General features: G+C 33.9%; 1 protein-coding gene across 2 annotated transcripts; it reads right to left on the bottom strand.

The window, feature by feature from the left end:
* Positions 1-11,471: 11,471 nt before the first annotated feature.
* LOC127105971 (molybdenum cofactor sulfurase) lies at positions 11,472-26,182 on the bottom strand. Of its 2 annotated transcripts, none has more exons than XM_051043196.1 (22): positions 25,960-26,182; positions 25,702-25,800; positions 24,660-24,718; positions 24,115-24,275; positions 23,239-23,387; positions 23,044-23,167; positions 22,061-22,166; positions 21,937-21,982; positions 21,150-21,188; positions 20,910-21,066; positions 18,842-18,944; positions 18,263-18,379; positions 18,115-18,192; positions 17,916-18,017; positions 17,631-17,703; positions 16,492-16,599; positions 14,971-15,038; positions 13,955-14,106; positions 13,139-13,371; positions 12,250-12,386; positions 11,925-12,035; positions 11,472-11,834 (listed from the first exon to the last, which is right to left on the bottom strand). In XM_051043196.1, exons 1-22 carry the CDS (start codon positions 26,069-26,071, stop codon positions 11,787-11,789), a joined length of 2,382 nt encoding a protein of 793 aa, XP_050899153.1. In that variant the 5' UTR covers positions 26,072-26,182; the 3' UTR covers positions 11,472-11,786. The 2 variants fall into 2 exon arrangements, with proteins under 2 accessions (XP_050899153.1, XP_050899152.1); XM_051043195.1 differs by having other exon boundaries at positions 11,472-11,830.
* Between the last annotated feature and the right edge of the window lie 235 nt (positions 26,183-26,417).

Here is a 26,417-nt window from a genome sequence, read left to right as displayed (position 1 = left end):
CTCGGTATCCCAAGTGATAAGCTAGAAGTTGTTTCCAGTACTCAGACTGAAGATTGTTCATGACTTACCTTTGTTATCCCCAGCAAGTGTCATTGGCCCATGCGCCGCCTCTATTATCATTCCCTATTTCTGCCAATGCTGACAGGCATGAAGTTTTCCGGTATCCAGACCGAAGTGGCATTCAGGCCAGTTTTCCCGGTATCCAGACCGAAGTGGCATTCAGGCCAATTTTTCGATGTTCAGATCGAAGAAGTTTCCGACGTTCAGGTCGATGCAACTTGTGGCATTCAGGCCAGTTTTCCGGTATCCAGACCGAAGTGGCATTCAGGCCAGTTTTCCGGTATCCAGACCGAAGTGGCATTCAGGCCAGTTTTCCGGTATCCAGACCGAAGTGGCGTTCAGGCCAGTTTTCCGGTATCCAGACCGAAGTGGCGTTCAGGCCAGTTTTCCGGTATCCAGACCGAAGTGGCGTTCAGGCCAGTCTTCCGGTATCCAGACCGAAGTGGCATTCAGGCCAGTTTTCCGGTATCCAGACCGAAGTGGCGTTCAGGCCAGTTTTCCGGTATCCAGACCGAAGTGGCGTTCAGGCCAGTTTTCCGGTATCCAGACCGAAGTGGCATTCAGGCCAGTTTTCCGGTATCCAGACCGAAGTGGCATTCAGGCCAGTTTTCCGATATTCAGATCGAAGTGGCGTCCAGGCCAGTGTTCCAATGATCAGATCGAAATCCTTTCCAGTATTCAGACTGATGAGCGGCATTCAGGCCATGGTTATTTCTGTGTTACCATTTATTTTGGTATCCAATTTAACATTCTTTTTTCGATATTCAGACTGACTTTCACCGTACCAGACGGATTCTTCTTTCAAGACCACCTCTTTGCCGATTTTGACAGACATTGTTACTTCACTTCACTTCAGTGCAAATTTTTGGGCTTTTATTGTATTCAATCCCTTGATACCTCGAAAGCACGAAAGCAGCTGTCATCTTCCTTCCGGGTCTCCAGTTGATTGAATAGGGGCAGCTGTAATACCCCAAAATTTACCCTTCAGTTTTTCCAAAAAAAAAAAAAAAAGGAAAAGAAAAAAAGAAAAAAATAAATAAATAATTAAAATATAACAAATTTTGGGTCTCCCTCATTCCAAGCCCACAAGTCCACGAAAATCAGCTATAAATATAAGAGTTTCAGTAGGGTTTCAGACACTTGGAAATTCCCTGAGAAATAGACTTGGAGTTCACGTGGAGTTTCAAACCTAGGAACTACTCTGCAGCAACCTTCGGGCAGCCCTGAGAAGTTCATTCCGCCTCACGCAAACCCTAAACGTTACTTCGCCAATCCGGCCTTGCCTTCCAATTTTAACAGGTCTCTCATCAGGTATGCCTCTGTTCCTATTACTCTATGCCTCGGGTTGAATACTGAATATATGAGGTAACCTCAGGCTTGGCCCTCAGGGTTATATTTGTGTATGAATATGTGATTTATGCCTTGACTGTTTAACAGTTTCGTTTATGAGGTGAATGCCATAGGATCTGGAATCTTTAACATCGTGCAGGTACCAATGGGAAATCCAAATCCCGCAGGTGCTCGCTAGCCGCTTCGCTAGGCGAGCACGCAGCGAAGCTTCGCTAGGCTTTCGCTAGGCGAAGCAGTCGCGAATGTGACAGTATCTGCTTTATTCCGTTTTGTTCTAACCTGTTCTTTGTGTTGCCATGGCCTTGTTATCTTTTGATTTCAATCCTGTTTGCCTAACCCCTTTTGTTGAGTTTTTGTGAGGGCTCACATATTCTCGCAGGGATACCCTCCGGAGGTTTATTCCGATTTCCCGTACTGATTGGTTTTCTTTGATGGCATCAGCTTGGGAGAATCTCAGGGTTGCTTATCCTTTAATTGCTGTAACTTCGGATCTTGATCCGTGTGGTATTTTACTTCTTCCCTTTTATTTCTACGGTTTCTTAGCTGGAAGACCTCGATAGGAGGCAATGTTTGAGCCCCTTGGTGGCATTTTTTCTATTTCAAGATATATGTTTTGTGTGATGTGATTGTTTCCCCATAGGATGCGAGGCTTCGCATAGTCTCCCGTTTGCATGCCAATTTAGGTAGCACTGTTCCTCCGCCTAGGACTTCCTCTTTGCATGCGCGTTCCTACAACGCAAACAAAACCTAAAACCCAAAGCAACACGTTTACTCCTTCTACTACAGGCGAGTAAGTCTCCAAAGGTCGAGCATCCGGTAGATTGCGTAGTAACGTTGTTCACCCCGTAACATAATCCATAACCCCGTAGTTAGTCGAACTACGTCTTGCTCTGATTCTCATTCCAGATGAGATACGTAGGCATAAGACGCGATGTCTTAGCGAGCACAATTACCCCCAACCCATAGGTCAGCCGAGCTACGAAGACTCTGATTCTCATATTCATATGAGATACGTATGCAGTGGATGCGACATCCGCGCGAGTCCATTTCTCTTAACCTTTTTAGTAAATAGCACATTAGGCAAAACCATACCCTTTAAACAGAAACCGCATAAGTGGATCCCGTAGAGTACTACGGATGCGTAGGGGTGCTAATACCTTCCCTTCGCATAACCGACTCCCGAACCCAAGATTTGGTTGCGAGACCTTGTCTTTTCCTTTCCTCTTTTCAGGTTTACTTCGAGCGTTTCCTTTCCCTCCTTTGGGATGAATAACGCACGGTGGCGACTCTTCTGTCATTTTCTTTCGCCGGTTGTTTTTTTCGCGCACTGTATTTTTCAGATTGCGACAGGATACTCAGGAACTTATTCCTTCAATAAAAGTACGACGAACGAATACGGGAAGTGACAAATACTATACTATCAAACAAGACGGGAACGAGTTCCTCATATTCTTCAGCAACGAATCGGGATTTATTTTCCCTAGCCAGCAGTTGTTATACAAAGATATACGGACGCTTCAGGCCGCATGATTCATACATACATCATTTACATCATACCATGGCATATCCATAAGTGCATAATACATTTACTTAGATGCACCATGCCATGCATGCATACATATTGCATAAACTAACCTTTTCCTTGCAGGATGGTTATATACAGATAAAATACTATTAACAATTCACAACAGGTCAGAAACGATCTATACGAAGATCTAGTGCTGATACTTAATCATTACTTAAGGTGTCCTTGGATAGTAGGCAAACGGTCTATACGAAGATCTATTCCCTAGTCCAGGATGTTTTCAGGAGAGTTAATCCTGATACTCTTTTGTCCTCGGATAGTAGGCAAACGGTCTATACGAAGATCTATTCCCTAGTCCATGATATTTTCAGGAGATTTCATCCTGATATTCTTTTGTTCTTAGATAGTAGGCAAACGGTCTATACGAAGATCTATTCCCTAATCCAGGATATTTCCAGAAGAGATAATCATCACGAAGATTTATTTCTACTGGTCTATTCAACAATTCAAAACTGTTCAGAGACGATTTATACGAAGGTCTAGTGCTGATACTTAATTCAGAAAGAAATCGCCACGAAGATTTGGTTCTGACACTTAAATTAAAAGTATGTTCTTAGATACGATTCAGAGACGGCCTATACGAAGACCTAGTACTGATATCCAGTATCAACATCAAGATATTATCACCTCCTGATATTATGGATGGCATCTATAAGCCCATCTCCAGTTCTTCCAAGTGGCATCTTCAAGCCCACTTAAGCATATACAACCAGTCATCAGTGTTACTTTACGCACCGAAGAGTGCAAATTTTTGGGCTTTTGTGTTCAATCCCCTTCAACCTTCCAAGTCACAAATGGCACACAGGTCAATCTAACTCCTCAGGTTTCAGAAAATTGAACAGGGACAGCTGTTGCACCCCAAAATTTGCCCTCTATTTTTAACTCTAACCAATTTTTTGTTTCACATTCATTTGCATCATCTTCATAGCATAACATTTTTTTTCTGTCTTAATATTAGCCGAAATAATTTCTCGGAATTTACAAACAGACTGGTCAAATTAACTTTTTAACTGTGCCTAAAATTAGTCAACAAAAAAATGTCAAGTTTAAGTTTGCAAATGTCGGTAACATTAATCTGCGGTTCACGTGGTTTAATTTGACATGCTAAAAATATTTTTACGACTATTTTTGGTCATATGTTGATCAGTCTGAGCAGTTTAAACGGTCATAATTTTTATCTCAAAATCCGATCAAACGCTGTATTTTTCCGAGTCATTTATTTCGCGCTGATTATTTTGACGTGTTCATTTTATTTTTTCGAGCATTTTGGTGCCCGACTTTTATTTTTTTTTGAGTCTATTTATTTTTATATTGGGTCTAGAATAAATAAATAAGTTAATTAGTTTTTATTTTAATTTTAACTATTTTAATTATTTAACGTTATTCAGTTTTTAATTTAATATTGGGTTTCAAAATAAACTTAGGCCCATTATCATTAACCTAATTTGTTCCTATATATATTTACTATCATGACTGATAGAGGGAGGAAAAAAGGCAGAACAAAAAAGAGAAACTGAGAGTGGCTGATCTATGCTATCGTACACACAGCTTGGTAATAGTTTATATATGATATATACTTTATCTATTTTGTTGATATATATTTCTATTTTATGTTATAATTTGATTATGTTTTCGGATCGGATCGTGTCAATACGCCGTTTTCACATATACGTGTATGAGGCGTGACATTTGTGTTATCCGATCCAGTTGCGATAATCGCAATTTTGCGCTAACAACGCCGTTGTTTTTTTTTAATTCATATTTTTAGATCTGCACATTTTTTTCATAACTAACTACCCTGATTTTTCCTAAACCCTGACAATTTCGCCACAAACTCTAAATTTCAAACCTAAAACTTTAACCGTGTTATTTCCTCTCAACCATAAACCTTTTCTTAAACCTTAACAAACATTATTATTATTTCCTATTTTCGCTCATATTTATGTTATTCATACATTGTAATTGCTTCGCCCTTGTAATATTTTAAGTTTTAACTTGTAATATTTTCAGTTTTACTTTTCACCATCTTTATTATATAACTGCACCAAAGCGTTGTAATAATTAGGATTTTATTTTCTGCCATTTATTTTCTGCCATTTTATTTTTCTGCCATTTATTTTCTGCCATTTTATTTTTCTGCCATTTATTTTTCTGCCATTTAAAATCCTGCCATTGATCCTATACTAACTGCGTGGTTTAGTAATGTAGGGCGTGAAAACCTACTAAATTAATTATTTAATATTTTTCTATAACCTTTATATTTTTTGTAAATAAATAATAAATACTAACTATTTTAATAACTTTTTTTTTATTACTTACTTATAATAATAAATCCTTATATATTTTGTAAATAAAATCTAATTGACCATTTTTCTAATTGAATAATAATAATAAACCTATTAATCTAATAATTTGATATTTTCTATAATCTTTATTTATTTTGTAAATAACTAACTTAATATTTTTCATATAACTCTTTTATTTTATAATTTGTACATTAATGTATTTTAAATTCTTTTATTATTACTAATTTATTTTAAACTCATATTTTTCTAATAACTTCTAAAAAAATCTAACTTGTTTAACTTAAAATAATTTCTTTTAAAATTCTAACCTTTTTATTATCACTTTATTATTATTGTTATTTTATTATTGCTTTATTACCATTGTTTATTTATTATTTTATTATTATTTGCTTTTATCTATTCTATTTTTGCTTCATTATTTTTCTTATTTTAATTTTGTTTTATTTATAATATTAGGAACAAATGTATAGGTTGTAAATTTATTCTTTCTCGCCTGATTATTATGTATCTGTCCCATAGCCATGTAATAGTTTAGGAATTTATTTTTCTTACTTTTATTTTTGTAAATATTTATTGTGTGGTTAGTAATTTAGGGAGTGCAAAAAACTAACTGTAAATAATTGAATTTAGAAAATTAAATTCAAGACAAATATCTGAAAAATAACACTCACACACGTAAGTCGATCTTTGATCGCCATCTGTACTTCCTAGGGTATTCCTCTTGGTTGCCTTCTTTAAATGGTCAAGTCCCTCGAAAATAGGGGTGTCTTAAGCAAAGTCCCTTCAAACAGAAAAATCATCAAGTCCCTATAAACTTAAAAGATCAAGTCCCTACGAGGTTGCCTACGATATAATGATCTTGTCCCTTCGGTAAATATGATGATAGTCCCTACGAGTTGCTAAAGACACCCCTTATGTTGCCTTCATTGACCATACGATGACCCTACGCCCGTCCCTTAAACACATCCAAGGTAATGACTACCTATTCCTTAATAATAGGGACAGTCTTACCATTGAAAGAATATACGAGAACACGAAAGACTTAATCTAGGGTAGGTATCTCATAGTTACTTCTCACACTTTTCAAAATTACTTTTACACCTCACAATTTCTAAACTAGGCTTTGTATACACCCATACGAGGGTCATTACAAAGTACTTAAAGAAATTTTTCTAATCACACACTACACTCTTGCAAACAAACAAAGTGAGCTAAGTAACTAAGAGCCCATGGATAACCATGGATATAAAGGGTGCTAATACCTTCCCTTTGTATAACCTACCCCCCGAACTCAAAATCTTTTTAAGGTCTTTTCTGTTCTTTTATGTCCTTTCCTTTTGGATAAAATAAAAGTCGGTGGCGACTCTTGCTATCCGCAACATTTAACTAAAGTCAGTTCTCCCACCGTGTTACAGTATGCTCGACCTTGTATTCAATTTGGATTTGGTTTGGGAAAAAGACTCGGCGTTGGATTGAATGTTTATTTTTGTTTTTGTTCTCTTTTTTTAAAATGGTTGATTTTAATCTTTGAATTAACAATCAACTAACAATAAAGATAAATGAAAGCGGTAAATTTATCACACAAATTACGAGAATGGGGGTACAATTTTTTGAGGGAGGATAGAACACAATAATTAAACAATACAAGTTTAAAAGACAATAGTAAAATAAAAGAATCCCGTTGTAAGAAGGCTCAAGAGAAAGCTAATGGACTCGAAGTAAAAATCAGAAATTCGAACTACATAATTTAGCATTATGTTAAGCAATCGTAAAACAATTCATGTAGGAATCACCATATCCAAGGTCGGTCAACAAGACTATATGCACTCAAGCAATTTTTGAAGTTAAATTGAATTTCTAACTCCGAAATTGCTAGGCATCTGTGAAAAAACAATTTTAAGCGATAAAAAGAAACAAAAATTAAACTAAAAGAATTTAACGTTATGTTAAACAATCTTAAAACTATTCATGTAGGAATAACTTTATCTGAGACCTGTCAACAAGACTATATGTGTGTAAGCAATTTATGAGGTTAAATTAAATTTTTTACTTCAAAATTGCTAGACATCTGCGAAAAAGAATTAGAATAGCAGCAACTAAAAATGATTTACATCGTCATATGAACATGGATATGGATAACTCACTTAAAGGACTAAACATCTAGTAAAAAATCAAATAAAATTTACTTAACAATTAAAACAATAAATCATAATAAAATCTAGTCAATCTAACCAAATAAAAATTTATCAATCTACTAAATCAAAATAAACACATTTATTAAATAAATAAAATACAACAAAATTAAAGGAAATAAAAATAAATAAAAGAGGGCCAAGTAATCAAAAGGGTCAAATGCAAAATAAAAAAGGGCCCAAATCCTTAATCCAAGCTTATTAAATATGAAAACATAAAATTAAAATAAAATAAAAACAAAAAAGCAAATGAAGCAAAGTTTGACCCGGTTCAAACTAACCAAAATCAACAATCCAAATTTATCAAATGTTAAACAGAAACGCAGTGCAAGGTAAAACAAATGAAACAAAACCAGAAGAACACCAATGGTCATGAAACGGGAAAATGGAAGTTGAAGAAAAGGTTTCCTATTTTTATTTTTTTTAGAACGTCACCTCTTTCTATTCTTATGCACTTTTGCACACCATCTGCTATGCGACACGTGGACATTCATATGTGGAGCGTGAAGATATTAAAACTTTTCAAAGCAACAAACAATGTAGATACATATATATTAAATAAGTTAAAACATTTAAAATTAATACAAGAAAAAGTTAAATAAAATTAATGACTCAAAAATAAATTAAATTAACTAATTAATAAATTCTAAAATATTTTTATAATTAATTTGATAAAAAAAATGAATTAAAATCGAGCAAAAATCGAGCGCAAAAATAAATTGAATGCGTCAAAATGATCAACGTGAAATAAAAGCTTAGACGGATTAAAATGCGACCGAAAAATTAGTTGAAAAATTAAAACGATCACGCCAGGTTAATCTACGCGAATCGTAGGTTAACAAAACTGACGTCAGGAAGTTCAATTTTGAAGTTTTTCGGCCATTAATTCGACGTACATTTGAAAATTGATTCGACCGGTCTGTTTGTAGATCCAAAAAATTATTTCGAGCGACATTTCAAGCATTATGTGAAACAAAAAATGCATGTTGTGACATGTATAAAATATAAACGTCTTGTGAAGGTACTGAACTGCTGACTAAATAATCGTGAATAGACAATCAGATGCAAATGAATCGCTCCTAGACCATTTACTTCTGATTCTTAAACACAAACAAAACCCTACAAAGATTCTGATAACTACGATACTCCTAATTGCCATTCTCTGAACCTCTGAAAACATGATGCAAGGGATTAGAACAATACACTGAGATTGAGAAATCAATTTTTTTGACTTCTCAATTAACAGATGACTGAAAGAATGTCATTAAGACCAGATAAAATGCCAGAGCTCCTGACTTTTCATCTGAACCCCAATGAATACTTTTAATTGATAAAATGCACGATAAAATGGATTGATCATGCCATGTTGATGCAATTGAAAAACTCAGGATAAAATTTAGGGTATGACAACTACCCATGTCTTTCTATTTATGACTCCCCCTAAATATGAGAGTTCTTCTCACTTTCTCTTAATCACTACCCTGGTGATCTATGCTTTCAACAAATTAAAGATGTCGAATTACAACTGAACTCAAAATCAACCTTTATGCCTTGAATATTCAGTTTAGGCTTTTTTAGAGGTTTACCATAATCAACAAGAATACAAAGACTCAAAGAACAAACCATAACACACTAGATCTTCAATACTTATGTGTGTTCTTTTCGCTAGGAACGAGTATTCATATATAGCAAGGACCTAAGCATGGCAACGGGGCTGATCAGGGACAGTTTTTACCTCCCCCAAATCCAAACCCGAATTCCCAAACAATCCCCGTTCCCCGCCCCAAACCCAAACGGAGATGGAGAATTAAAATCCAAATTCATCCCAAACGGGTTCGGGTATCCCCGTCCCGCCACCATCCATTTAATGAAATCAATTTTTTAATAGAAATATTTAATTTTTTAAAAATCAAATTATATTACAAATAATAAAAAAAAAATCTTAAAAATTTTCAGACATACATTTCGAATATTTTAAATAATTAATACAAATCAAAATATTAAAACATTGACCACTTATTTAATATTCTAAATCATCAAAAATAAATAATAATGTACATAATAAAATAAACGGGGCGGGTTCAGGGACGAATTCGGGATGGATACTAGTGTCCCCATTACACGACCTGTCTCCATATTTTATAATCGGAGAAAATTCAAACCCAATCAAAGCGGGTTTTCCCCGTCAACTTTGGGGTGGGTACCTGCGAGTACGGGTTATGTTGTCATGCCTAGTTGGGCTTGGACAATTGAATAAAATTCAAATAGATTTGATTTGATGCATAATTAGATTTAATGCATATTTGATTTGCTTATACATTAATGTCCATCAAGAGATTTAATCTAATTCAATTTGATTTTGTCTTGGACGGTCTTTTTAGCGAATCTTCATTAATAACAAATTGTTAAAAGATACATAACATAACTGAAAAATCTTCTTGGAATCAACCAAAAATACGCTCAGATTTATTCACTGGATTTGTCTTCTAGACTGAGGACAGATGATGCACACTTGCTGGAACATCATGTCTCACATGTTACCTCTTCACAAAATCATCTTGTTTTATCCATGTTGTTTTGCCTAAAGCATTCAACCAAAGGAACAACAAAAACAGAGGTCGGAATGTGTAAAAAAATTCATCAATTGGGTCAACCGGATAAGCACGATGAAAAAATTGTCTCTCAATATATTATAGATAATATGTTGAAATACGAGAGAATGAGAGACATTTAAATAAAATCATGTGTCTGAATAGCACTACAAAAATTATAGTATATAGTAAAATATACACTTTATCGTATTAATTACACAAGAAATATGCTATAATATATTATATTTTATTCTAGATATGCTAAAGAATATTATTTGGAATATTCTATATATACAAATATAAACATATGAAAAATTATGTATGTCAAAAAAGTGTTGGATTTGAGTCAGGAAATTTTATGATTCAAATCAGACTCATAAAGGCAAAATTCTCATTTTTTCACACAGTTTTATTCGAGTCATGACTTCCTGTGATTGGAATCACACTTTAAAATTTTCAATTTTTTATCAAAATGAAATGTTACTTTGAATCTAAACATGACATGACTTAAATCATTCTCAAATGTGTTTCTTGATTCAAATCTTCGACTGTTTAATTAAAAGCATATTACTAAGACTATAATCATACAATTTGACTTATGCATGCGTAAAACAGATTAGGAACTCAATCTTAGAATTCCCGCCTATGTGAGGAGAATTAATTACGATAAAATAAATCAAAAACTAAATTGACAAGCAACAAAACATAAACAGGTAAATCCTTGAAGGCACAGCAACTCCAACAGTGCGCCTCCTCTTGTCACCATACTAAGGAAGATGACTAAAATGAAATATGAATTGATGGTGAGTATGACTCAGATCAGTTTTATTGAACCTCAATTCTGAGGTTGGGATACTTAAAATAGATCAACCGCACAGGACCTCAAGAATTTGGGGGCCTCAAATATTAAAAATACATTAAATATTTATTATATAGGTTGTTTATTGAATATGTGTTTATGTATTGGCCTGATGGAAGTGTATCAATGTTTTTTTGATGGTCATGACCTGAGTTCGATTCTACCATAATCTTGTTCAAGACTAAAATATTATATTTTTATAATTATTTTTTATTATATTTTTTAATATTATTTACAATTTAAATAAAATTTTAATTTTTTTTTAAATATCTTTTTATTAGAATTCAACATGAAAGATTAGATCAGGACCTCGAAATATTTTGGACCGACCCTGTGCGAGATATTCAAAGAAAAAGAATAGAATTAAATAATTATAAAAATCTACCGACTCAAATCACATAAAGATTAGTTTGAGTGATAAAATAAGAAAACTGACAAAAATGTATAAGAAATAAATTAAGAGTGGGATTAACTTACTCCAAGAATTTTTTTTTAACCTACTCTAAATCATAACCTTTAAACTAAATCTATTATAATGATAAAATTAACATTTTTATTTAATTAAATATTAAATTCAATTCAATTTAAAGGCTATGCTTTAAAGTAATTAAATATTTACTTAATTAACATTTTTATTTAATTAAATATTAGATTAAATTTACTTTACAGGCTATACTTAATATATTAAATTCAGTTTAAAGACTATACTTCAAAGGCTTCCAGTAGTCTTGGAAGACATGAATTTGGGAGCTTTTGAGAATGATTCTTATAAACTGCATACATCAATCTGGATGCACTTCCTGCCCCACATGCAGCCATGAATCACCTTGTTGCTGCTCTCCGTTAACAGATGCATATTTCAGCAGTATGCCAAACAAAATCCTTCCCTGACTTATGTATATAGTTATATTAGACTGGTGATGCCTAGGATGAATCAAATATATACACACATTTATTTAAGTATAAGAGAATTTAACCAACCTTTACTCTCCTGTATGATGCTAAGGTTGCCAAAGGTTCCTTCGACTTTTGCACTCGCCCGGCATTTAGTGAAAGGTTGATTACATGGCATCGATTGCATCCTCCTAGCGACTGCAGAGCAAATGGAAACTAAACTATAAAGTTGTAAAGATAATGAAGATCAAGATCCATGAATTCAGTCTTAGTTAAACATTATTGAGCATAAATAGCAGGGTTCAGGTAAATGTGTTGTGAAAGAACCATTTAACTACAATAGTGTCCACATAAAAACTGCAAAATTCCAAAATATGTGTTGTCAAATATTTAGAAAATTCTTAGAACTTACTCTGAAATACTTATTTCCAATCCTAATGTCTCTCCATCCATCTTCATCATATGGCCTGCCTCCAGATACCACAAGGTTGGGACGAAATCTATTTGCATTGACTTTCATTGCTGTTCCGCATACGCCCATATGAACATCTAGGAATAACATCAGCTATAGTTGTCAAATCTTCAATATTCTGAAACTTGGGGTTGAAGACTAAACAGTGTAACTAATAGATTTTGTAATACACAAGTGATCGCCACAAGTAAGGCGGAAAATGAAAGTTAGCTTTCTTAAAAAGAATTTCATTTCTATCTTGCTTCATTGATTTTGAAAAGATATACAAGATTCTTAAAAGGGCTTGTATAAGGTTTTGGAGAAAAAGATCATATTGTCAACATTTATGCAACCCAAGTTATGTACAAGGGCATGACTAGCACGAGAATACAAGATGGAGCCTCAAAAGACTTACTTATATTATAACTACAAGTAGGTACCAATGATTAACTTAGAGCTTTTATCTCCCTGTTTTGATTCTAGATGTGATTTCTATTATAGCTTACATGTCTGATTTGTAATCATTCTTTATACACTACTCATTGAATTAGAAATCAAATTCATACCTTTCTTTTCAAGTTTACAGATATAACAATATTTGAAGTCTTGGGTTTATGTACTTGTATAGATTCATGTACAATGATTAAAACAGTCATGAAGTTGTAAACATGCACATCTCTCAACTTTCCTCATCAACATATCGTGTAATTAACTGTAAGCGTATTTAAATATCAAGTCTTGGGTTTGGCTATATTCTGACAATGAAGCATTCACATATTAACTGTAAGTGCAAATGTATTTCCAATCAAGCATGTGTCTTGGCTAAACTCTCAAGGGTACAAGAAGATACCTGAACATAATCTTTTGTTTAGGTCAGAAACACTTTCCTCAGATACAAGTAAAAATTGACCTTCATTAGCAAAACTGACTGCGCTGTCTGTATCTTTACACGAGACTACATCTTTGGTCTTATCTAACACAAACTCATGATTGGAACCAGAATATCGTAACAAAGTGCATGGTCTTCCAAGGGCTTCACTAAACCATGCATTGGGCTCATTGCTGTAACTATATACCTTGTACCTAAGCAACAAAATGAAAAAGATAATAATACAAAACAAATAAATCCATGTAACAAACATCAAACTAAATCAGTGTGTAAGCCAATTTAGAATTTTCTTAAATTTTAGCATTAGCAAATACAACAACAAACTACTGATCTGCAAGTGATTCTTTTTGTAAGATTCCATTAGTTTGTACCAGTGTATATATCAAATTAATGAAGTCATCCTCAACAATGCATAACAACATATTTATAGAAAATATATATTAATAATGCAAAACTAGACATTTAACACTTATGTTGTGCTGATTCCTATAAACATTTGTGGTAAATTTTATAAATTGAATTATATGGGAAGTGTGTGTTTTTTTAACAGCAAACAGAAAGTGCGTGGTAGATAATAACTGGGCCAGACAACTTAGCCTGTGACAACTAATGCAAACTAATTCCTACTAATTTCAATGCTTATTTACAACACATATTATAAGAAGATCCACATCAGCACCTTAGAATTAGATGCAATGTTTACGAGAGTTTACTTGAGTTAGTATATTATATATACACAATTATACATAGATATATAATGTGCATAACATCACATACCTCTGGCCATGCAGTTCAATGTCCTGTACAGTACTATCATAAAAATCTAGCTCAAGCCTGATTTTCAATCTTTCTTTGCAATGTGGAGACTCTACAAACAACATTCCCTGACTGAGGTCAATAAAGGAGCTTATAAGACCCATTTCAGGAACCTACAAAATTAAGATCAAATAAATCCAAACTTTACAATCAAGCGTTGGTTCTGAAAAGTGAAAGGGTGAATGATAGATAAGCTTGTCAGGAATCTGATCACTGAAGACTACTGAAGGTAGAAAAATTAAGAATGTTAGCTTAACACCTAAAGAACTCCGAGAGAAGAATGAGCAACTTGAGGAGAGCTTAGAACTGAATATTTTGATTTTCTTATTCGTATGTCAGAACATAATCAGTTAGCAACAAATCTAACCGGACAAAACTGAACTAAGCTAACAGCTACAATCAGTATGACTGCATTCGGAGAATTGCACTCACTCTGTGAATACTAAGAGCCCCACTAAAACTCAACGAGGTATGAGAAATGAGACCTATCAATAACTGAGTTTGTCCCCTAGTACAAATCAATTGTTCTGAAGTATGGTTCAGTGAGAAAATCTACAATATTGTAATCTGAGATTCTCTAATATTAGAAACTAAACCTAGAAGATAAATTAAGTTAGACGAACACAATGAATCTAGTAATACCATGGTTTGTTTCTTATTTAATTAGGTTTAGAGTTTAGTACAACTATAACTCTGAGTTGGAATTCGGTCTTTTGTACAGTCATTATAAAAACACAAACCACTTAGAAGTTTTTGTTCTTTCTCATCCTTCCTTATCTAAATTCCTTTAATTTCAGTAGACAAAAATGTACCTCCACTAACTCAAAAAAGAAAAATTAAAGGAAAAATGAATCTTTACATAAATTAAACAAAACTGAATCGCTAGAACTGACCATAAAAAGAAGTACAGTCCCTCAAATTCGGATCCATCAGCAGATGATCTAAATAAAGAACTTATGTATTATAAAATGGATTACCCTTTTCAGTGTAAGAACTTCACCACTCAGGCTTTTGAGAATCCATTCACGATCATGTTTCAAGCTTCCTAAACATTTAAAGAACAAAATTTCATTAAAAGCTCAAAGATAAAACTACAGAGGAAATTATGACTTTGGTTTTTGTGAAAGTTAAAAATAATAAAAAGTTGAGTATACAATAAAAGCCCAATCAAAATGAATTAGGACTATGTGTAGAGAAACAAATGTGAGTTGCGTTGAGAAATAAGTGAGTTCTAAGTCCTACATTGCTTAGAAAAATGGAGGTTGAACATTTTATAAGTAAGAGGACCCATACACCTATCACTTTAAGGTTTTGGATGAATATGTGGTGTCTCTCTCACTTGTTTGGGTGAGTCTATAACCCAATGTGAATGTTTTCCCCCTCATGATGACACATCACTATGATCACTGACAATATGATTAAAATATTTTATCAAACAATCAGTGAAATAAACAGGACCCCATCCAAAGCATTACATTGAACTTATTTCGAATAATGAATTTTGGAACAGAATAGAGAACATTGACAATTAAGATATTGAAAACGGGAGAGAAAAAAAAAGATGATTTCAAAAGTTTGAGAACATTAACTAATAGCATATAGAATGAATAGAATAAATGCTAATTGATATGATTTGTTCCTTCTAATGCTAATAAAATAAATAAAATTCTTAAAGTAAATAGTAGGACTTGATTTTAAGACTTCCTGTAAAGCTAAATCTTAATAAGCTTTAAGTTTGTTAAAACGGGTGGATGAAAATTACAATGTGCGAAAAATAGGAACAGAAGGGCTGTAGCTGCGACCAGAAAGTTGTAGTGCGACTAAAGGTGACTGTAGCAAAGACAATTGGCTTTCGGGATTTCGGTATATGTCTGAATCAGACCACAGTTACCTCTACTTATAATAGTATGTAGAATATAACAAATGGCAATTGATATAATTAGCTGATTCTAATCCTAATAATAAATATTAGGATTTGGTTCTAAGATATAGGTTAAAATTTATCCTAATAAATTATATGCTGTGAGAGATAAAGGAAACTAAGAATAAAATATTCAATGCTAAAATAGTGCTACTAAAATATTTACAACAATTCCCTATACTCTTTAAAACACTATATTTGCGGCTTTTAGTGTATTGCACATGTACTACCGCAGCTCGGTCCTCTTAGATAGTGTATTCAGTTAGTTCAACAAAATCTGAATATATGTATATCTAGAAGATATCTCATATTATCATATGATAATGTCATAGTTATAGTATAGCATAGAGCATCTAAGATGATCTCTTAGGATTAAGTCCTTTATTAGTACAAATAGAGTTTATAACATCACGTCATTCACAATAATATCAATATGACTTTGATACTCTTGAGTATTCCATTCCCCTTCGGGAACCCTATAATTTTAATATGCGGTAGTACATAGTAGTGCTTATTCTTCTTAACTCCTAATATGAAAATGGAAAATCAAAACAATCGGCAGAAATTAGATGATTACCATTATTGCTAAGAGGCCAACTTCTTGCACCGAAACCTCCACAGGATTTTATTGGATATATTGTAATTGACTTGAGATAATAACAGGTATCTAGGGAACCATTCACACCTGCATGTAAATAACACTTGAAAACAAGATTTTGGTACTGAATAATAATAACTTGAGAGATTAGTTCTCAGCCTGATATTACTGATAATGAAAAATGTGATTTTTGTTACTGTTAAGAATCTCACATCGGATAATATATGGCCTGAACATGTGTTTATAAGTGGGGGCAGTCCTCACTCTACCAACCGGTTTTGTAGGGTTGAATTAGGCCTAACCACATTTCTTAACATGGTATCAAGAGTCTCATTTAAGATCCGGTGGGCCACCTATTATGGTTTTCGCTATCGGGCCACCCACCATTTCAAATACATGAGCCAGACCAAATAATTATAGATTGATTGTCACATTTTCCTTGGGAAGATTCTACCAAGAGAGGTTGTTAATTGTTATGCCGTTCACAAATTTCAATGATCACCTGGTAGAATTTCTACCAAGTCACTTGGGATACATAATATATATGCAATAGCTTGAGGGGGATTATTGAGCCTTTCCTTATTTCTGAATTTCTTTTTTTTCTCTCTGTAAATATTCTCTTTCCTAACTTTCCTCTTTACTTGCATATATATATTCTCAGATGTAATTATTAAATTAGCTGGTTTAATTCCTATAATCAAGGGATTCATATTGAGCAGATATTACTATAGTTATTATGAATTCACAAGGGTGAGCCAATCTCTCAAGCACTTCAGCACCAAATTTCAGTCTGCTATTCAAGTAATTCATGTATAATCCATTTATTTTATCATTAAAAGAAACCCCTTAAAGACAATGTTATAAGAAACCTGCTTAAGATGTACTAGTAAGAACCCCATACAGGAAATCGTTAAGCGAGCCTAATATGTTGCTACATTAAAAACATGCATTTTATATGTATATGCAAATCTATTTTTGCCTTTTTGGACTTCAAAGAAAAAAGCTGAGAAATACAAAATGAATAAGATTGAGTCCTTATCACTGAGAGTATATAATCAATCTGGATTTCAATTCATCAAGTATGAAGGATATATTAATATTGGAAAAAAGAGGCGAACCTTTCAATTGATTCCCGTTGTGAACATGATTTTGAGGTGACATGAAGGAACTTGTTACAAAATCAACAAATTTCTGCAAATAAAAAATTGGGAAAAGGATAACCAAAATCTGGAGAAGTGAAACTTAATCCAACATTGACACACCAAACAAGAACCAATATAGAATTAGCAATTGGAAAAAACATATCCATTGATACTTTGTTTTAACTCAATATGTTGTGCATTTTCCATATTGATGGTTCAAAACTTTAACAAAAAAGAATATTGAGTATAAAGAATTTAAACCTTGGCATCTTCATATGTTGACATGTAGCCAAAGGATACTCTTACAGCACCAATAGGTTTTCCATTAATTATATCATTGTCATCCCAACAAACGTGGCCAGCCTAAATACAAAAACATTGTTATCATTGTTTAACACTATCATGTAGATAAACCAAACATAATCAGGTTTTAGCAAACAAAAGCAGATAATAGGAACACCTCAGTATTTGAAATGAGATCTGTATGAGACAAGCCAAGGTATTTAGCGCATGCACCTGGATTGCAGAAGCATCCTGTCTAAAAAGATGGTAAGTGAACTTATATAAACAAGAAAAAGCATAGAAAAGGTACAAATGAACATTTATACCCTTAGCTGAATTCCTGAAAGAGATGCCAGCTTTTCTACTTCACGGTATCCATACCAAGAACCATCTGGTCTTTTCAAGTTGAATGAAACTATCGGACCCATTTCATGACACATTTCCTGGATGAAGTTAAAACAATATTAACTAGTTCCAATTTCTTAAAGGGGATGATAAACTTAGGGAAAAAAAATGAAACTGCACGAGTGATCTTGGTTTGTGTGTATGAAGGCATTATTAAGCACAGTTTGTACAGGAACAATAAAAAAATATTGTCATTTCCTTAGGTTTCAATTGTTCTCCAATGATGTACTAACTATTGTGATACAATCAATTCCAACACAAGTATACCAAAATGTTACTAATACTCTATCCAACAAATCACTTGGAACTACTCTCTATGTTCTCATTACTGAAAACAGTTTTAATATAATAATAATAATAATAATAATAATAATAATAATAACTTGATAAAAAAAACAACCAATGACCATAAGTCTTGCAACTGTCAAAGAACAAATAACTAGTGCATATAAAACTATAAATGAGACATCAACTAAAATGTGCACTGTGCACAGACTAACCACTGAATTATGACGTCCATAGAGGATGCAGACACGGGATCCATTGCCATGCCTTAGGGCTAAAAGTGTTTTCCTCGTGTACAGGGCAAGAGATGTTGTATGTCTACAAGGCAACAATTTTTGAAAGCTTTAAAACATAAAATTTCAGACACAGTAATATTTAAACAACTTTAAGGAAACAACAGCTTTTCTGTTCCAACATCTCTATTTAGGCGGACCTTTCAAGGTAAATCTGTTTTATATGTGAGGATTGTCTTAGTCCACCCTCACCCCAAAAACACCTAGAGCATAAAATTTGAAATACTGAACCTATACAAATGACCCAATATTTGAACTAGGATAGGCTCTAAGAACAATGCTAGGAACACTCATTTTACCCTCTCTTTTCAACTTTCACTCTCTTATTTGGTGAAATCGTGACTGTCTCATATTTTTAAATAGGACCCACGTGATTTCACCAAATATGAGTGAATGTTGGAAAGAAAGTGGTAAAATGAGTGTTCCTAGCATTCCTCTAAGCTCTAATGGAATGCAATGTGGGAAACCTAGGGTTGTTCTACAATCTAATCTTATTAGGGAGCATATACAGCCTGATAACATTAGATGTGTCGTATTCATTTGAAAATCTGAATCCAATGTCCTAACTCCAACCCAATGAGCCCCCGTGATTTCACCAAATTAGAGAGAGAGTGTTGGAAAGAGAGTGGTAAAATGAGTGTTCCTAGCATTCTTCTAAGCTCTAATGGGATGTGTTGGAATTTCCGCCTTCATTGTGGTCCGCCCCTAGTCGCCTTAATTGCGGCATTTGGATCGCCTTCATCGCATCCTCCAACACCTTCATTGTGTTGAGTTTGAAGGGGTGAATTTAGTCCCACATTGCTTAGAGATATGGCATGTGTTGTGTTTATAAGTGGGGACAGTCTTCACCCTTGCAAGCCGGTTTTGAAGGGATGAGATAGGCTCAACTCATATATTCTAAGATGGTATCAGAGCCTATCCTAGATTACTTGTTAGGCTTTCCGCATCCTCCACGATATGGGTTCATTGAGGCCCGAGCGTGACGGGGTGTGTTGAAATTTCCGCCTTCATTGCGGTCCGTCCCTAGTCACCTTAATTACGGCATTTGGCTCGCCTTCATTACAGCCTCCAACTTCAATGGAACTGTATCATTGGAAGGTTTAAAGGGGTGAATTTAGTCCCACATTGCTTAGAGATATGACCGTGTTGTGTTTATAAGTGAAGGCAATCATCACCTTGCAAGCCGGTTTTGTAGGGATGAGTTAGGCCCAACCTCAAATCCTAAGAGGATGCAATGTAAGAAACCTAAGAGCATTTCAACACACCCCGAGCGTGACGGGGTGTGTTGAAATTTCCGCCTTCATTGCGGTCCGTCCCTAGTCACCTTAATTACGGCATTTGGCTCGCCTTCATTACAGCCTCCAACTTCAATGGAACTGTATCATTGGAAGGTTTAAAGGGATGAATTTAGTCCCACATTGCTTAGAGATATGACCGTGTTGTGTTTATAAGTGAGGGCAATCATCACCTTGCAAGCCGGTTTTGTAGGGATGAGTTAGGCTCAACCTCAAATCCTAAGAGGATGCAATGTAGGAAACCTAGGGTTGTTTGTTTGTCAATCTAATATTATTAGGGAGCATACAAACTGATAACGTTAAACGTGTCGTATTCAATTGAAAATTCAAATCCGATGTCCTATCTCCAACCCATCTTACATCTACCTTATTGATCTTCAAATTGCTATTCACTACAACGCCCAACCTTCCAATGATACAGTTCCATTGAAGTTGGGCTAGGCTAAACGCAACCCCATCAGTTAGATCAAGAAATGCAAAATTCACATACCCCTTTCTTACATGTTGATGTGACAAACGTAAGAAGTAAGATAAATCCACAACACGATTAGTAATATTGAAATAGACAACCCTCAAGAACTTCAAATAATAGAGTATAATACGCAGTGTTTTTTATTAAAATTTGACGGTTATTTATTAGGAAACATGGTAATCCCATTTTTATTGGAACCATGCTAGTGTCAAATTCTGCATACCTTGATACTGCTGATACAGTTAGAGAATTCAGTATGTTGAAGCCATGGCGGATAGATGCTATGCTCAAGAATGAAACAGTTCCATCCTCAAAGAGTTCCTCAATACCTTCCCTTCTTTTAATGAAATCAATGTCAGCAATGGATGCAGCAACTGTTCCTGTTATAGGGACCGACCAATCAATTAAGAAGTGTAAACCTCCACTAAACTATATAGAGGCGAGAAACCACTAAGCCACAAACCTCCACTAAAATACGACTTCTTCAATAACTTGGCAGCATCTACAATGCAAATAATCAAGAGGATAATCAATAAGAAGCAAACTTTAAAAAAGTCAAACTAATTCTAAATGTATAGGATCATAACTAAACTTCATTTGAATTCAAAACTAAGGCAGATAAGGATTCTGTGACGCATAATCTTAGCAAAACTCGAAGTAATTTTAAATTAATAGGAAATAAAATTATTCTAATCTAAGCAGAGAATAAAATATGAAATTATCCTGATCACTCACAACGTTTCCTGCACTGATATTGCTGGCTAATAGATGTGTCCATATCAAATTATAAGCAAAGCATAAAAGTAGAAGATAAGGCTGCCTTGCAACAAAATACCAACAACAACAAAATATACACCTAGTAACTGAAAGATTGAGTCATTTAATAAAGCAAATTAATCTCTATGCATATTTAACCAAGAAACACTTCTAACCAGTCCATGAGCAGAACAAAGCAAGCCAAGAAACTGAGTGTATCCACAAGATACAAACTCTTTTATAAAATCAAGACAACAATATATGATGTATCAACAGGTTTCACATGACATGATTGCTTATATAGTCTGTTAGTCACACATATTCATCATGTCACATTAAATTAACATAGACGACATTCTTGTACTTAACATCATAGAAAATGATGAATAAGATAACAAATGAAATTAGTACCATCATAAGAAGACGGAAATTATCGAATCATGAGGACAACATAAAATAAGGATATATCAATTGCTCTCAAACCAGTAGCTTACCATTTTTTACAATGAGAGCTCCAAGCCCAGTTGGATAGCCAAACAGCTAAGAAAATGAACAAGACAGAACGTCAAATCTCAAAGTAATCCTTGATCCAGAAAAATTGAACATAAAACCGTATACCTTGTAAAATGAGAGTGCAACAAAATCTACAGGATACTTGGACAAATCAGGTGGCATGGTAGCAGATCCTTTTGCAGCATCAATCAAGACTAACCATCGTCCATTTCTTATGAACCAAAAAAAATATATGCAAATAAGCAATTGTTGATGCTTTAAAAAAGTTCTATAGATAAACGAAGCTTTCCTTCCCCCTCTCTCTCTACATGTGAGAGTGTGTATGTTGTTGTTTTGATTAAATATTGTCAATAGTTCTTTCTTGGTATACATTATTTTCATTATTCCTACTATTTTGACACATTAACTTCCAATAATAAGTGTGGCTATTATTGTTTATTAAATTCAGTATACAACAAACAACAACAACAACCAAGCCTTATCCCACTAAGTGGGGTGGGCTACATGGATCAACTTGTGCCATAATGTTCTATTCAAGACCATGCTTCTATCCAAATCGTTAATCTTGCGACCTTTCTTAATGTAAATCACCTTGGTTTGGCACAATATTTATTAAATGAACAGTATTTGGTAATTATAATTTATGATACCAAGTTAATGTTAGATCACCCAACCTGGAAGAAACTAACTCTACATATTATCATCCCTCTTCTAGTAATTACCACAAGCAGCAGATGTGCTTGATATTGGTCAAGATATTGTAAAGCTGCATTGTAAAGCTATTGGGATTTGGGATACTCATTGAAGTAGGAAACCATAAAATTGGAAGTAATGGGAAGAGCCCCAGTGTAGATAGCTTAATATCAAAGGCCGGTGGGGAAATTAATACACCCAAGACATGTCTGACTTGACATACCATATATGGTCAAATCAATGTAACAAAGAGCTCTACTAATTTTACTAGTTCCTGCCATATTATGGACTATAGTGCAAATAGTTGAATGTGCATAAGTCATGACAGTTTTAGGTTATTTAGACAAAAGGGATGCACATAAGGAGTTAATGAGACAAATGATTGTGTAAATTACTTGCAAACTGAAGTTCCTAAAATCCTGCTAGAGTCTTCCTTGATAATCTTCGCCAAGTCAAGGTCGAATCTCAATCCAGAGAAATTGCACTCTGAGGGAAAGGCAAACAGATTATACACATCACCTGCATGGAACAAACAGATATAAGACAGTAAATTTGAAGCTCATGAACATACCCATGACCTTAAATGTTACCCGTTGGTTCTCCCTCCTGCAATCCAGCCACTTTTCTCCTTTGTGCTTGATGCAGTGATATCTTGGTAGAAACTTTTTCTCCTTCTAGTCTAGGATGTATATCTTCAATGTCTACTGCAATGGCTGCAGCTCCTTGATCAAGAGCATATCTAATACAAGTTATGGAAGTGAACAGACTAGAGTTGATGGGCGTTTGAAAGAGCTCATTCGAACTTCTTAGTACGTAAACACATGCGTATGCGTTTGGAAGAGCTTTTAAAGCTTTTAAAAGTATTATGTGCTTTCGGGATGATTGTTTTCGTCATTTTTTCCCTAAGTTATGTAAAATAGGTTATAGAAACAATTTATGTTGAGTTTATGCAGCACTTATCCTCATTTCCTCCTTGACTGTAGAAACATAGTATACCAACACTCATATGGTAAGCTCTGATTGAGTTAGTATTTAATTAAATTGTTCACCCGATGCTCTCAGTAATAATATAACAAAACAAGGTACCACATTTAGATTTGTCAGAAAGTGACAAGATCATTTTACTAAACTAATGATTTCTAGAAAAAGAAGATTAAACTACTCAATAAGTACGCAAAGGAGACAAGCCCAAACATGAGATTATACTGAATCAGTATAAAAACCACATAATAGTTTGGTTCTCAAGTCCAGCAGTACAGAAAATGATATATAATATATATATATATAAAAAGAAAGAGAGAAAACTGAATTAAAGTCACGTCAGGGCCAAAGAAATCTGGCTATGATATCTCTGCACCCACCCAGTTCCGAAACTCGTCCCATTTTAATAAATTTAACGGCATTGTATCATCAGCAGTGATATATTGAACAAAACTAGTGCAGTATCTCATTTTTGGGGAGGATACTCTCTTATACCAAGAACACTGTTATGATTCTCCATCGTATACATAAAATTACTGTTACAACTCCATGGAAAAGCCTCTCCAACCATTTTCAACGCTGCTGTTGCCCCCGAGGTAAATATACATTTGTAGTCTTTGGGGGAGGCATTGCAGTAGTCAAGGACCTGTATGACTGATAGTTTCATAATCTGTGCAAACTGTAGAATTTTCTAGAACATGTATCAAAAAATACATAAGAAAAACACCAACAGCATTTTCCGATTGACCCGCCATAGCCCACCCATCTTATCAAAGCAAAACAAGGTAAACCATGGGCAAGGCATGGCATCCAACAAACTAGATAACAAGTAGTGTCACCCATGGAAATTTAGTACTCATTCCTATACCATATAGCATGGATACAGAATAACAAATATTTGCATAAAATACTGATAGGAATTTTTGTCTAGCTAAAGATAACTTAACAAAGAATCTAATCTCGATATATATTACAAATAATTATAAACAAGGCATTTGACACGTTTAAATAATTACATATTTGCCTGTACCTGCTGGCGGGCATCCCTCACAATCTCGAAAGTTGCAGAACTGGAATCACTTTGGCTATCTAGCATTATGATTAAGGAAATTCACTTCATAAAGTCAGTGTCAACTACCATTAAATTAACTTCCTCTGCATTAAGTATTTAACAATTTTTCTTAAACAGAATCTAGAAACAGAAAGTCAGTTTTTGATTAGCCTCTAGGTGATGCGGAGCTTCTTAATCAAGTTTATAGTTTTTTACTTAAAATAAAGTCCATATAAAAGTATAGGTACCAAGCTGCAGAAGATTCTATAATCACATTTTCAGTAATAATAATATACCATTTGGTTCTATAATAAACATTGTTTAAAAAGCTACAAAGTTTCTTTAAATATTTCCTATTTCTAGAAATTGTTAAGTTTTTCCAAAGTATGCCAGGTAAGTACACAACTAAAAGTGTCATGCTGATACACAAATGGCCATTGGCGCAATACAAATACTCCGCATTATTCACTTATTTTGAATAATCTCTCTCCTGAAATTGTGAATTCACTCCGATTTATATAGGCTATAGCAGCGTCATAACACTATAGCACAACATCATTTTAACAAAAAGACATGGTTCCACAGTACACAATTTAGTATAAAGTGTTGTTAAATGGCGGATATATCTTCGTAGCATAGGATAATTTGAACAAATCTCTATTTTCCACAATCTTTAACTAATAACACTATTGTCCTGTAGTGCTAGAAACACTCACTTTATCCCTCTCTTATAGGGTGAACTCATCTCGGTTTCACCACCATAGGTCTGTTTAGACTAACAGCTTATAGCACAAACACTAATCAATTTCTATAGCAAAAGATTCAAAACAAAAATTAAAATGTTTTCATATAAGCTACTGTTCTCAAAAGCAATTTTAAAGAACTTCTGAAAATAAGCTGAAAACAACTTATTTATGAACAATGTCATTAATTGTTTTTTCATAAAACTTGTGCAAGTAGATAAGCTAAAAATACCGAAACGTTCTAATTCTGAAATTATGAATTGTATGAATAAGGATACGAGGATTTCCATATACGTTACTAGTAAGATCCTTGAAAACTGAATCCATTTGCAGCTCAGAGTACAAAGTTGCACCGGCATGATCCAAGTACACAAGATCTGTGAAATTCCAAAATTAACAAATTGTAACAGCAAACAAGTTCAAAATCATAACTACTAACTCATAATCACATAGCAACTCAGTGAAAACTATAAGAAAACCTAAGGATTTTTGTTGTGATTTTGGTAACTTGTGGGATATATAAAAGGAAGTAGAACCTTGTAATCGGTTGAATTCAGTAGCTCGAATTTGATCAATGGTTTTGGGGCCATTGGGATAACCGTAATGTTCGCCGAACTCTTTCAGAAATTCTTCCTTGGCGGTTGCCATACGGAAGGAAGAAGACTAGTCTGGACTCTAGAATCGACTGCAGACAAATGCCGAAAAAGTTATGCAAGTTTTACTAGTTGTTGTTGAGTTACTCCTACTTTATATCTTTCGTTTAATGATGACTCAGAAGATAAAATATTGTTAATATATTTTATTTATTTTATAAAAATTCAAAAAAACTGGCGTTCTTGCATTTATCCTTGCACTTATTGTCCTTATCTATAAACTCATTTTCTTTGAAGAAAAAAATAAGTAATTAATCCTCCTGTTTTTTAACATATGATTTTTTATATTGGTATTAATAAAAATATTAAAGTTTTTAGATTTATTCAGCCTCTTATGTGAA

Source organism: Lathyrus oleraceus, chromosome 7 (assembly GCF_024323335.1).
Source record: "Lathyrus oleraceus cultivar Zhongwan6 chromosome 7, CAAS_Psat_ZW6_1.0, whole genome shotgun sequence".
NCBI classification, from domain to species: Eukaryota; Viridiplantae; Streptophyta; class Magnoliopsida; order Fabales; family Fabaceae; genus Lathyrus; species Lathyrus oleraceus.
This window is presented reverse-complemented; position numbering and strand designations above follow the sequence as displayed.